At 37.2% G+C, this 13,395-nt stretch overlaps 1 protein-coding gene across 1 annotated transcript in view; it reads right to left on the reverse strand.

Annotated features, from left to right (window-relative positions):
• Window positions 1–5,643, reverse strand: part of LOC5566388 — a 52,756-nt gene extending 47,113 nt beyond the window's left edge. Inside the window, exon 1 of the mRNA XM_021843186.1 lies at window positions 5,074–5,643. Coding sequence (XP_021698878.1) covers window positions 5,074–5,113 — 40 coding nt within the window. The 5' untranslated portion in view covers window positions 5,114–5,643. The remainder of the gene's footprint in view (window positions 1–5,073) is intronic.
• Between the last annotated feature and the right edge of the window lie 7,752 nt (window positions 5,644–13,395).

The raw sequence follows: 13,395 nt of genomic DNA on the forward strand, positions 1-13,395 counted from the left end.
TCGCATATTTGCACTGTTTTAGTATTCTGTAACACGATATCTCCCTATCTCGATGGTCCCTTCACTATGAAGTTATGGAGAGATGACTGTACACTATATCTTGTGGCTGCTTCTCGTGCGCTAATTTTCCTTATAAGCATAATGTTTACAGCACTTTTGTTGTTTATGCTTTATTTTCGTTGCTGTTTGTTTTTTGTTCCCTATATTTATGAAAAATGCGAATTATAAATTAGATCCCAGTTATTAGGTTAACATTTTCACTGTCCGGTCATAGAGGACAAGAGGTGTCCGGCCATAGAGGACTTGCAATGGTTGTCAAAAAGGTTGCTTTTTTTTTGTTGAAATTCTGCATTTTCTAATAAATTTTGCATTGTGATTGATGCAAAACTTACTGAAGTCAACCCACGGAGACAATTCAGGTTAAATTATAAGAAACATTTATGGCTACACTTGTATGAAATTTTATCGTTTCACATTTTTTAGTAGATTCTATCAAAGTTAAACTTTTAGCAGCTACTGTTTGTTTACGTTTACGGACATGAAAACGTCATAGTTTGTATACACTGCAAAAATGTGTTTTGGTATATTCCTGGAACACTAAAATCTTAATATCATTATTTGTTTCTGGAAAATTCAAACTGTCCGGGCATAGAGGCTGTTTGGCCATAGAGGACTTCCCCCTATCACTAAAGACAACTTTTATCTTAAACTGATTTCGAAACAATTATCCCATTTGTGTTTTAGAAACGACTTTTTCTATTCCAAAGAGTATATTTCAAGCATAATTCTTCAATCCGACGTAACTGCAAAAATAAACAAATCGAGATTTGCTTTGCATGGGCTTGACAAACGCGTAATCTACATATTGAGCCTACAAAAGTATTCCTAAAACCATTTTTCGCTTTTTTGAAATAAATTTCAATTCTGACCTATGTGCACTTTACTCAGTGTTTTAATTTGGCTACATACACCCTACGTTTCTAGAGCGACTCAACTGTCAACATTTTTCATTTTAGCACATACACCGTACATATGCTCATAGTAAAGCGACCTATATGCAAAATCAATACATAAAATTTTAATCAGCAGATACGTCATACTGGTTGGGAATCACTAAACATGTTGGAAATCGAGAAATTCGGATTTCCACAGCTGCAGCTAGCTGACGCGTTGGCAAACTGATGTGGAACACCATCAATATTCGGTTCTAGACAATATTTCTTACCAAATTTCTGTTGAACTGTTCTCCATCTACTTTTCTTATTCACGGCTCCGTCAGGTGCTCCTGTTAGTTAAGATGAAATTGGAAACATTCGGAAACCAATATTCGTTGTATAGTTGAACGTAAGAACTAACTTTATTAAGTTTTATGGGAATTTGCAAACCGGTGTATGTGCAACTACAAAACAATACTGGTGTATATGACGTGACGCATGTGAAAAACGAACTGTCAAACCGACGCATCAAGCAAGGTGTATGTATCAATCAAGGTATGGTATCGACGAATCATCATGGTGTATGTGAGCAGCACAAAGCAAAAGGGTTTATTCGATAATTTCCCCAGTTTTTCAATCTAATTCAAAACGAATCGTAATTGTTTAATAGTGGTTAGAAACAGTGTTCTTTTTTTCAACTTATAGTAGATACAGTAATAGAAAAAATGCAAAACATTTTAAATAGGATTTAAAATGCTTAACAATATATTGCATTGCATTTTTCTCGAATCCTTCCGAATGTTAGTTACGCCTATTTGAAAAATCATGCTTGAATTGTATTGTTATTTTACAATATACTGTATTGTATTTCCAATATATTGAATGGTACTGTTTCAATACGTTATATTGTTTTTGTATTGTATTTTTTATCCGGGATACCTTGCGGGTTCAATCTTTGTATGATGTACAGCGTATGAAGCATATTAGCGAGATCGTAGGTCAGTTCCATAAACTCCTTGATCAGCGCCATAGATCGATTCGCCATATCAGTCTATGTTGCATTAGCGGTTGCTCATATTTAGATGAAAATGTATTCGGGAATTCAACGCGTTCATAGTTCTTCACAATTTCTTTATCAGCTCGAAGGTTGAAGTGTGCTCTTAGGTACAGTCAGCTCTCCCTTACTCGACCTCCGTATCTCAAGATCTAGTTAGAGAACCATAGTAAAATGTGGTGTTCATGGCTACCTCGATGGACCCTTGAATCGCATATTTGCACTGTTTTAGTATTCTGTAACACGATATCTCCCTATCTCGATGGTCCCTTCACTATGAAGTTATGGAGAGATGACTGTACACTATATCTTGTGGCTGCTTCTCGTGCGCTAATTTTCCTTATAAGCATAATGTTTACAGCACTTTTGTTGTTTATGCTTTATTTTCGTTGCTGTTTGTTTTTTGTTCCCTATATTTATGAAAAATGCGAATTATAAATTAGATCCCAGTTATTAGGTTAACATTTTCACTGTCCGGTCATAGAGGACAAGAGGTGTCCGGCCATAGAGGACTTGCAATGGTTGTCAAAAAGGTTGCTTTTTTTTTGTTGAAATTCTGCATTTTCTAATAAATTTTGCATTGTGATTGATGCAAAACTTACTGAAGTCAACCCACGGAGACAATTCAGGTTAAATTATAAGAAACATTTATGGCTACACTTGTATGAAATTTTATCGTTTCACATTTTTTAGTAGATTCTATCAAAGTTAAACTTTTAGCAGCTACTGTTTGTTTACGTTTACGGACATGAAAACGTCATAGTTTGTATACACTGCAAAAATGTGTTTTGGTATATTCCTGGAACACTAAAATCTTAATATCATTATTTGTTTCTGGAAAATTCAAACTGTCCGGGCATAGAGGCTGTTTGGCCATAGAGGACTTCCCCCTATCACTAAAGACAACTTTTATCTTAAACTGATTTCGAAACAATTATCCCATTTGTGTTTTAGAAACGACTTTTTCTATTCCAAAGAGTATATTTCAAGCATAATTCTTCAATCCGACGTAACTGCAAAAATAAACAAATCGAGATTTGCTTTGCATGGGCTTGACAAACGCGTAATCTACATATTGAGCCTACAAAAGTATTCCTAAAACCATTTTTTCGCTTTTTTGAAATAAATTTCAATTCTGACCTATGTGCACTTTACTCAGTGTTTTAATTTGGCTACATACACCCTACGTTTCTAGAGCGACTCAACTGTCAACATTTTTCATTTTAGCACATACACCGTACATATGCTCATAGTAAAGCGACCTATATGCAAAATCAATACATAAAATTTTAATCAGCAGATACGTCATACTGGTTGGGAATCACTAAACATGTTGGAAATCGAGAAATTCGGATTTCCACAGCTGCAGCTAGCTGACGCGTTGGCAAACTGATGTGGAACACCATCAATATTCGGTTCTAGACAATATTTCTTACCAAATTTCTGTTGAACTGTTCTCCATCTACTTTTCTTATTCACGGCTCCGTCAGGTGCTCCTGTTAGTTAAGATGAAATTGGAAACATTCGGAAACCAATATTCGTTGTATAGTTGAACGTAAGAACTAACTTTATTAAGTTTTATGGGAATTTGCAAACCGGTGTATGTGCAACTACAAAACAATACTGGTGTATATGACGTGACGCATGTGAAAAACGAACTGTCAAACCGACGCATCAAGCAAGGTGTATGTATCAATCAAGGTATGGTATCGACGAATCATCATGGTGTATGTGAGCAGCACAAAGCAAAAGGGTTTATTCGATAATTTCCCCAGTTTTTCAATCTAATTCAAAACGAATCGTAATTGTTTAATAGTGGTTAGAAACAGTGTTCTTTTTTTCAACTTATAGTAGATACAGTAATAGAAAAAATGCAAAACATTTTAAATAGGATTTAAAATGCTTAACAATATATTGCATTGCATTTTTCTCGAATCCTTCCGAATGTTAGTTACGCCTATTTGAAAAATCATGCTTGATTTGGAATTGAAATAGTCGGTCTAAATCGTAGAGATGAAAAAGGTAGGTTTAATGCACTTTTGTTGAGTTTCCTGCATAAGGTAGGTCAAAGATCCCTTCAGGCTATTCTCCGTCGATTTATCCAGAAATGCATTTAAATAAGCTCAGATGATATTTAAATTTCGAAACTTTATTACAAAATCCAACAATTTCACATATTCTGTCATAAATGTCTGAGCAATATTCATTTGAATTCTTTCAGAAAGTTAGCTAAGAGTCTGCAATGTTTTTGAAATATATGCATCAGAATATTTAAAACCTGTAAGAAGCTAATCCAGGTTATCGTTGATTTATCATCAAGTCGCAAAAAAAGTGACTTTAGTGACTATTTGTTGCAAATAGTGACTTTTTATTGACCAGGTCGAAAAAAGTGACCAAGTCACTAAAAAGTGACTCGCTACCAGGCCTGAAACAACACTATATTAGAACGTAGGGCGAATTAAAGTCCTGTTTGGTTACTTAAGTATAGTAGAGTTGGAGTGCTCAAGGATTTCATGAAGCAAATTCCTCTAAGCATCCTTTAAAAAATCACTGTAAGAATTTCGAGGTGAGTTTGTTAATGCATCTCTTGAAGAATGTCTGTAAAGATCCCTGTAGATTTTTTTGAAAGTATTCCAGATAAAATCTCTAGAGAAATCGCTAGGATAATGTTTGCAGCTTTTCTCTTTTGAGTAATCTGATGCGAACTTATTGAATAGTCGCCTTAGGAGTATAGTAGGATTTTACATCAAGATTCATTGCAAGCAAAATAAGACAAAAAGACACTTCAGAGACCATTCATTCGATACATCTTCACCTTAAGAAATAAACCACGACGATAAATAAAATAACCTGTGTGAAAAATATCACAAGTCGGTTCACAAATAATAAAGATACTGCCTTTAAATGAGCATATATTGGCCACAGTACACAGACAAACGGTTAATCCGATCGTCCGGAAACAAAATTAATTGATTGACTCAGCAGAAATGCTCGAAACTGCATCAAATATCAAAGTTCTTATATAGAATAAGCGAGTCTACAATATTTCCATAAATAGCCACGGATCGGCAATTGGTGACCTACCGAAAAACACTGGTTTTCCACACTTGTGGCACTTCCACATCGCGCTCCACCGGTTCCTGGTAGTTCTGATCCAGGAAAAATTCCACGACTCGTCTAACCCGAGTAAAGGTCAATCCTCCTTATGATCTCCTCCACTTCTTCCTTTATCGTCCGATTTCAGCTTCTTGTCCACCCCAGAAAACGTTGTGCAAAACGAATTCGAAAAACTCACAATAACAAAAGGGCACAGACCGCACAACAGAAAACAAAAAACCAAAGGCAAATAAACTCGTCCCCCTTGTTCGTCGTCAATTTTACGGAACGCCCCGTCGAGATCTGGTTCTGCTGTTGCTTCTCATCCGAATGTTATAAAATATCATATTCCGTGGGTCCGATGGCACGAAAATGATCACAAATCCACACCGACCAAATCGCACAGCCGGCAAACGGTAGGAAACCAGTGGAAAACTCAAAATATCTACGGAAAATAACCGAGAAAAACGGAAGCACTCGCGAGAAAATTCCGCACCGTGAGCAAAATCGCGTACACACAAACCGACACGAACCGAACGAAAGACGACAAGAAACTGAAAGCTGACGTTTTGCGCGATTTGACAGATCGTCGCACGGCGCAAACAAGGGAGTGCCCAGCGCAGGGGTGTTACAAAATCCCGAGCGTAACATTTGAATACATCCATATACACTGAGAACAGCGTTGGGGCTCATTCATTTATTTCATAACGCTGAAATCGGCTATTTTGAATACCCACCCACCCCCTTGTAACGCTTTTTGTATGAATATTATTAAATTTTTGTATGGGCCGTAACATCTTTAGGACACCCACCCACCCCCTCTAGCGTTATGAAATTTGTGAATAGGCCCTTGCGATTGAATATACTATACACACTTAGTTTATTTCGCCGAGGCCGGCGAAAATAATTGCCGAGAACCCAACAGCTGAGATTTCGTTAAAAATCTCGGTAAAAGTTCAAAGTGCCGATCGAACTGCAAAATTTATAAATCAACCCAACTGTCAAACTTTAACGAAGAGATCGGTAATCCATTGCCGGAAATCTCGGTATACCTTTACCGAAATTCGGCGAAGTAATATTATTTTTCACTGGATGAACAGAATAATAAAAACAATGCATAATAAATAAAATTTTGATTAGAAAACAAATTTATTATTCACATTTAAGGCCTGCACTACATATGCATGAAATACCGCCACTCTGATAATCTCACTTTACCCTCAATATGAGATATCCTTTTCCATGTAATTGGATTTTGCCTCCTTCCTTTGCCATTTTCATCGTGCTTCATTAGTAACGAATTTCCTGAAAATGTAATAAAGCTAGCAATAGATGAATGCTGACTACACTGAACAGATGATCTGAATGCACAATTGTACGTAATAAACACAATATCCAGTGAATTACATGAATACTTACATGTTTATGTCCCCTGGAATGCTCCTTTCCACACGTCTTAAACATTTCAAGCATATTTTGGGTTACGCAGCTTTGAGTTTTAGATTTTGACAGATGCGCTTTGCCGAAATTCAGTGAAAGTTGTGGTTTGCCGATTGATGTCGCAAAATACATTACTGAAACTCAGAAATTCATCCAAATTACCGATATTCGTCAATTTGCATCTGTCAATATTGTTCATCTGTCAAAATTGAACGAGATTTCAGTAAAAATATGTTTTACGAACTGAAATCGTCATTCAATTTTACCGAGATTAAATTCTACGATTAAGTGTGTATCAGAGGGTTAAATTAAATACACAACGCCACTTGATTTGTGCAGACTAAATTCGCATTTATTTCGAACAGTTTGTGTTTTCAATTTTACCATGGCACCATTCCGACAGTAAAAATGACTATATCATTGGTGTGATGAAGGTGAACGGAGTAGTTTGTTTCTGCCGTGCAGTAATAAAGATAACTAATTACGTGTGAAATAGTGAAAGTGCCGCGGGAATTTAATTTCAATTGCGTGCCAAATAGTGTTTTTCAACGGAATAAGTACAGAGCATTTTGTCTCTTGAACTTATTTTCATTTAATTGTGGAATTTACCCCAGCTGCCGCTGGTGGTTTGGTAATTTTTTTGTGCGTCTTCTTGTGTTCTGTGTTGTTTGCATGTATCGCTTGCTTGTTGTGTATATGGAATAAGCGGGATGGATGTATGTGCAAAATGTTCAGCTGGGTTTGTTGCAAGTGATTATCCATTAGCGTGTGTTGGGTGCAAGTGTACTAAGGTATTTCACTACAAGTGCACTTCCCTCACAAAAGCTATGGCAAAGCTTGCAACAGAGAACGGTAATATTGTATTCAAGTGTGACGACTGTCTATCGAGTCAGTGTTGTGACGGGCAGAATGTATTGGAATCGGACGTCAAACGAATCGAGTGATACGAACGCGCTGTTAAGGACATTATAAAAGGAAGCCACATAAAAAATGCATGAGTGTTGGTAAAGTAAACTTTTTCCCATATAGTGATTGTATTTGTTAGAACAAGAATCATGTTACAGATACCACCATAAGAACAAACTGTCAAAGTTTGTTTTGATTAGCTAGCTAGATGGCAGTGTTGCGGTAAGCTCATACTGAATGTTCTCAATTATTTGAAAGTTATTCAAACTTGATTTTTGTCCAAATTTATTCCTATATATTGAAATGGAAAGAAATCATTCTTCACATTGTTTCAATTTTTGAAGCACAATGTCTCGGAAATGCGGCAAAAATATGTGATTTGTATAAATTATTTAGAAACAATTCCGGCCCCACTGCTGGAAAAATCACAAATACTACCACACAACATGACTGCTTATAGTCACCGTTTGTTTACTCTCCGTAAAAGTGAAATTGGAATTGGAAAAATAAAGCCAGTTCAACGCGATTTGCAAGGTTTTTTCGGTATTTTAATCAAAGTGATAGAAAATTTAGATGTGCGCGGTCGTAATGATTACATTTGTATCGATTTTTACTTTAAAATTATGTGCAAAAATACAGTGAGAACATTGCTGCTAAATTGATGCCATCAAAAATGGAGGAAGAAGCTGAAAGAAACAGAAACTGTGCATGGTTTGAAAAACGCACGAGCTACGTCTCCTAACTACAATTGTACAACAAATTTAGTTTCAGTGGGTAGAATATAACCATATGTGCCAGCTATAGCAGTTTCGCATCACATTCTAAAGGTAAGAACCGTATACTTCGATTCACATGACAAGAGGGGTGGAAAGGAGGGAAAGTGCGGTAGGTGCCATGTTAGACGCCATTTCTGGCCTTGCTTTATAATGTCCTTAATTAAATCAATCAATGTAGTTACAGTAGACGGAATTAGCAATCATTATGTACATGAATCATTTGTGCGTCATTGGGCTTTTGAAAACTACTATCAGCGCGCCGCATGGCATTTTCTTGTCACTTTATGTTTAGTTTATCATCCCTACAGTAAGGGTACGTACAAAGTAAGTAAGCAGACACGAATAATCATTAAGAAAATAAAGACCCAAAATCGATAATAATAGAGCGACCCAAAGATGCGGTCGTAAATCTTGGCGACGGTGAGTCGTTGATAGTTAAGAAAATAGAATTGCGATAAGCAGACTGAGAAAGTAAAATTGCCGGGTACAGATGCAAGTGCGTCATGGCACAGTAAGACCCAGGCAGAAAATTGTAGTATATAAGACCTTAGGTAAGAAATAAAGTTAGTTCTTAGCTTCATCTCATGTGAGTCGGTCCTTGAAATCCGAAAGCACCATAACACACTTCCTCTTGTCAATGTTCGGTTCGACCCAAACATTTTGGTGGCTCCAGAGAGGAAAACTAGTTAACTCATTATCGGAAGTGTCGCGACGTTGATGGTGTTGTCGGCGCCCAAAGATCGACAAGTGTACGGGATTTATCGTGAGTGAAATTAGAACTCCGGCAGTAAATCTGTCGTTATAAAGTGAAAGGTAAAAGTGAGAAACCTCATAAGTCGCTGAGCCGCAGATGGTTGCAAGAAGTGAGAACTGAGAAGAGTTCTGAAACGTGATAAAAAAAAAATTGACTTCTTAAGACGCCGTGTCGCAGAGTCATAATAATAAATCAGTGAGAAGTAAGGAACAATCCAGAGTGCCCAAGCGAAATATAGTGCTAGTTGTTAAATCAGAAACAGTGATTTAAAGACAAAGTAAATAATGGCAGAAGCAAAAGTGTTTAGATTTGTGGACAATAAAAAAGGAAATTGCCGTTTGTGTGAGGAGACTGATAAGAAAGACAACATGGTATCCTGCGACGATTGTGATATGTGGTTTCACCTGTCATGTGTGAACCTCTTAAGAAGGCCAACGGAGGAGGAGAAATTTCTTTGTCGAAAGTGTGAGTATCTGGAAAACGAAAGAGTGGGCTTATTGAATTTCAAGAAGAAGTTTGATATAGCAAATCAACTGAATGAGTCGCTGAAGCTTCAGCAGGATGTAGCAAACCGCCGTGAAGGAGAGATCAATCTAAGTGCAAGAAGGCAGGCGTTAATTAAGCTTCCAAAATTCAATGGCGCAGCTCGTGATTGGCCCAAATTTATTAGTATTTTCAACGATACTACCGCCGAGGGCCAATTCACAAATCTTGAAAACTTATCAAGATTAGAAGAAGCTCTGTATGGCGACGCAGCCAAGAGCGTGTCAAATTTAATGATTGGGGCTGCAAATGTACCTAAAATATTGAAACGTCTTGAGGATGTTTTTGGAAGGCCGGAGACTATTTATCAACAATTATTGCATGAGTTGATCAAGACTTTAAACTATGCAAAGGTACATATAGTTGATATAGCAAAAGCATTGGACGATCTAGTTACGACAATGGAAACATTGAATAAACCGGAGTTCTTACGCGATTATCGATTGATAACCGATATCGTGACAAAGCTTCCGTTCAACCTGCAAATAACATGGACGGAAGCACTGCAAAGAAACACTTCGCAACCAACTTTGCAGGATTTGAACAAATGGCTGCAAGCACACGCTAAGACAATGCGATTGTTAGCAGCTCCCACGCGAAAGGAACATAAAACAAGGATCAATGTTCATAACAATTCGCCCAAAATACAATGCAACATTTGTAAGAACGATCACCAAACTTACAAATGCAATGTATTAAAAAATCTCAATGTTGAACAAAGACAACAACGCGTTCAACAATTGGGATTATGTTATTCGTGTCTGAATAAAGGGCATGGCAGTAAGTTCTGCCGGAACAAACGTGAATGCAAGATTAACGGTTGTAGAGGAACACACAATCGTCTGCTACACAAAGGAGAAAAGCCGAAGGAAAATCAAGATGCTGCCGCTGAAAAATCTAATCATCATAGCAGTAAAAAATCAACAGTATTATATCAGATTTTACCCGTCACCTTGCAAAATGGAAAGCAAGTTCTGGAAACATTTGCTTTCCTTGATCCCGGATCTTCGTTGACTCTACTGGACAAATCAGCCGCGGATAAACTTGGCCTTCAAGGACGTTCGGAGCCCTTGGAGATGACGTGGACACAAAACGTGTCGAAGGAAACGCCAAGTCAAAGAGTGCAGCTATGGATAAGCGGTCACAAAGGAAAACCATATTCAATGAAGGACGTCAGGACTATTGAAGACATCGAGCTGCCAAAACAAACGTTAGACGTACAGCGCATGAAGCGGGAGTTCCAGTATCTAGCAGATGTTCCAGTACAGAGCTACGTCAACGCCAAGCCGTTGATTTTAATTGGTATGGAACACGCCCACCTGTTATTGACAACTGAGAGAAGGATTGGCGACGAGGACTCCCCGATGGCAGCAAAGACGAAACTGGGTTGGCTGATTTTCGGCAAGGTATACAGAGGTGAGCCATCATATTCCTTTTGCATTAGAGAACGAGAGAGTAGCGATTTAAAATCATTTTTTGAAAAATTTAGTTCAACGGAAGACTTTGGTGTTAGGGCAGTAGAAAAATTACCTAAATCGCTTGCAGATGAGAGGGCTGATGCCATAATAAAAGAAACAATCAATTATGAAAATGGGCACTACTCGATAGGTTTGTTGTGGAAAACCGACACTGTCAATTTTCCCCCAAGTTATAATAATGCCCTTAAACGTTTAGAGATGTTGGAAAAAAAGTTAAGTAAGAACGCAGATGTTAAAATGTGGGCACTAAATTCATTCGATGGATTTATTAAAAAAGGATACGCCCGAAAACTTAGCTTAGAAGAAGTGTTAGAAAATCATCCGAACACCTATTATTTACCTCATTTCATTGTGACGAACAAAAATAAAATCCCGCCGAAATCCCGAATCGTTTTTGATGCAGCAGCTGCGATTCAAGGAGTTTCTTTTAATTCCGCTTTGCTTGCGGGTTCGGATACAGTAAAACCTTTATTCGGTGTTTTTTTGAGATTCCGTGAGAATACAATTGCTGTCACTGGAGACATTCAAGAGATGTTTCAACAAGTGAAAATAATTAAGAAAGATCAGCATGCACAAAGATATCTTTGGAGACAATGTGAGATTGACAGATCTCCAGATGTATATGTTATGGAATCTATGATTTTCGGTTCCACATGTTCACCTGCTTGTGCGCAAGCTGTTAAAAATCATAATGCACGGCTTTTTAAAAAGGATTTTCCAAAGGCTTCTGAGGCCTCAGAAGATAATTTCTATGTAGACGATTACTTGGACAGCTTCAATGAGGTGGAAGAAGCAGCTGAAGTCGTTCAGGGAGTTATAAACATACAACAGCATGCTGGATTCCATCTGAGAAATTTTATCACAAACTCACACGAGCTTGCCAAAACTATTCCTTCAGAAAGGCTACAAGATTCGGAAATTAAGTTATTAGAAAATAAAGAAATTCCAACTGATAAAGTTTTGGGGATCTATTGGAATATTAAAATGGATTTAATTGTATTTCAACTGAAACTTGACGTATTGGAAAAAACAATGACGAAGAGAGAAGTTCTTTCTTTCGTGATGAGCATGTATGATCCATTGGGATTAATTTCTAATTTTACAGTTCATGGTAGGATTATTTTGCAAAGATGGCATAAACAATCCTCTGATTGGGATAGTCACTTGCCAGAGGAACTATCTGCTTTATGGGATTCATGGATAAAGGCTCTTAATATTGCTTCGAACACACAGGTTCCAAGATGTATGTCGTTGAAAATGCATTGATTTATGAATTGCATACCTTTGTGGATGCTTCTGAAGACGCATTCGCAGCAGTTATATATTTGAGAAGCGTGTCTGAAGATAAGGTTAATGTTGATTTAGTTTCAGCCAAGGCAAGAGTTGCCCCAATTAAAATGTTAACTATACCACGCTTAGAATTGCAAGCAGCGGTATTGGGAACAAGATTATTGGAGACAGTAAAGAAGGAATTACGCATTAAAATTACTAAATGTTTTATGTGGACAGACAGTGAAATTGTTCTAGCTTGGATAAACAGTCAACATAGGCGATACAAGATTTTTGTAGCTCATCGAGTTGCTGAGATTCTGGAAACAACTACAGCTGATCAGTGGAAATATGTCAAATCTGCTCAAAACCCCGCTGACGAAGGTACAAAAATTATTGATAGAACATCAATATGGCAACATGGACCTTCATTTTTACTTGATCCTGAAGAATTTTGGCCTGAAACCCAAATTAAAATGAAAACTGATGAGGAATTACGAAATTATGTAAACATTCATCAAGACATCCATCCTTATTCATTTATTAAGGATGATTATTTCTCAGATTGGTGGCGATTGGTAAAGCAAACCAATATAATAAAGAAGTTTACTGATTGGATTAGAAACAAATCCGATTTCAACCGAAGTATTGATTATGAAGATTTAAAATTGGTTGAAGATGCTATATTCAGAAAGGCTCAGTGGGATTGTTATGCAGAGGAAGTGTTATCCCTAAGGACAGGGCAAGCGATTAATCAGTCGAGCAATTTACGACAGTTAAATCCTGCACTTGATGAATACGGTGTACTCAGAGCAAGAGGTCGATTGGAATCTGCAATGAGCTTACCTAAATCAGCAAGAACGCCTATTATATTACCGTATGAACATCATATATCTTTTTTGATTGTCAAATCGTATCATGAAAGATATTTGCATCAAAACGACAATGTTGTAATAGCAGCTATTCATCAAAAATTTTGGATTGTTAAATTGAGAGCATTACTAAAAAAGGTTAAAAAGTATTGCCAAGAATGTGTCATTGCCAAATCTAAACCTATGCCACCCATGATGGCACCCTTGCCAGATTTTCGAACAGAACCATTTTTGTATCCATTCACCAACACAGGAGTGGATTATTTTGGACC

This window comes from Aedes aegypti, chromosome 1 (assembly GCF_002204515.2).
Source record: "Aedes aegypti strain LVP_AGWG chromosome 1, AaegL5.0 Primary Assembly, whole genome shotgun sequence".
Lineage (NCBI taxonomy): Eukaryota > Metazoa > Arthropoda > Insecta > Diptera > Culicidae > Aedes > Aedes aegypti.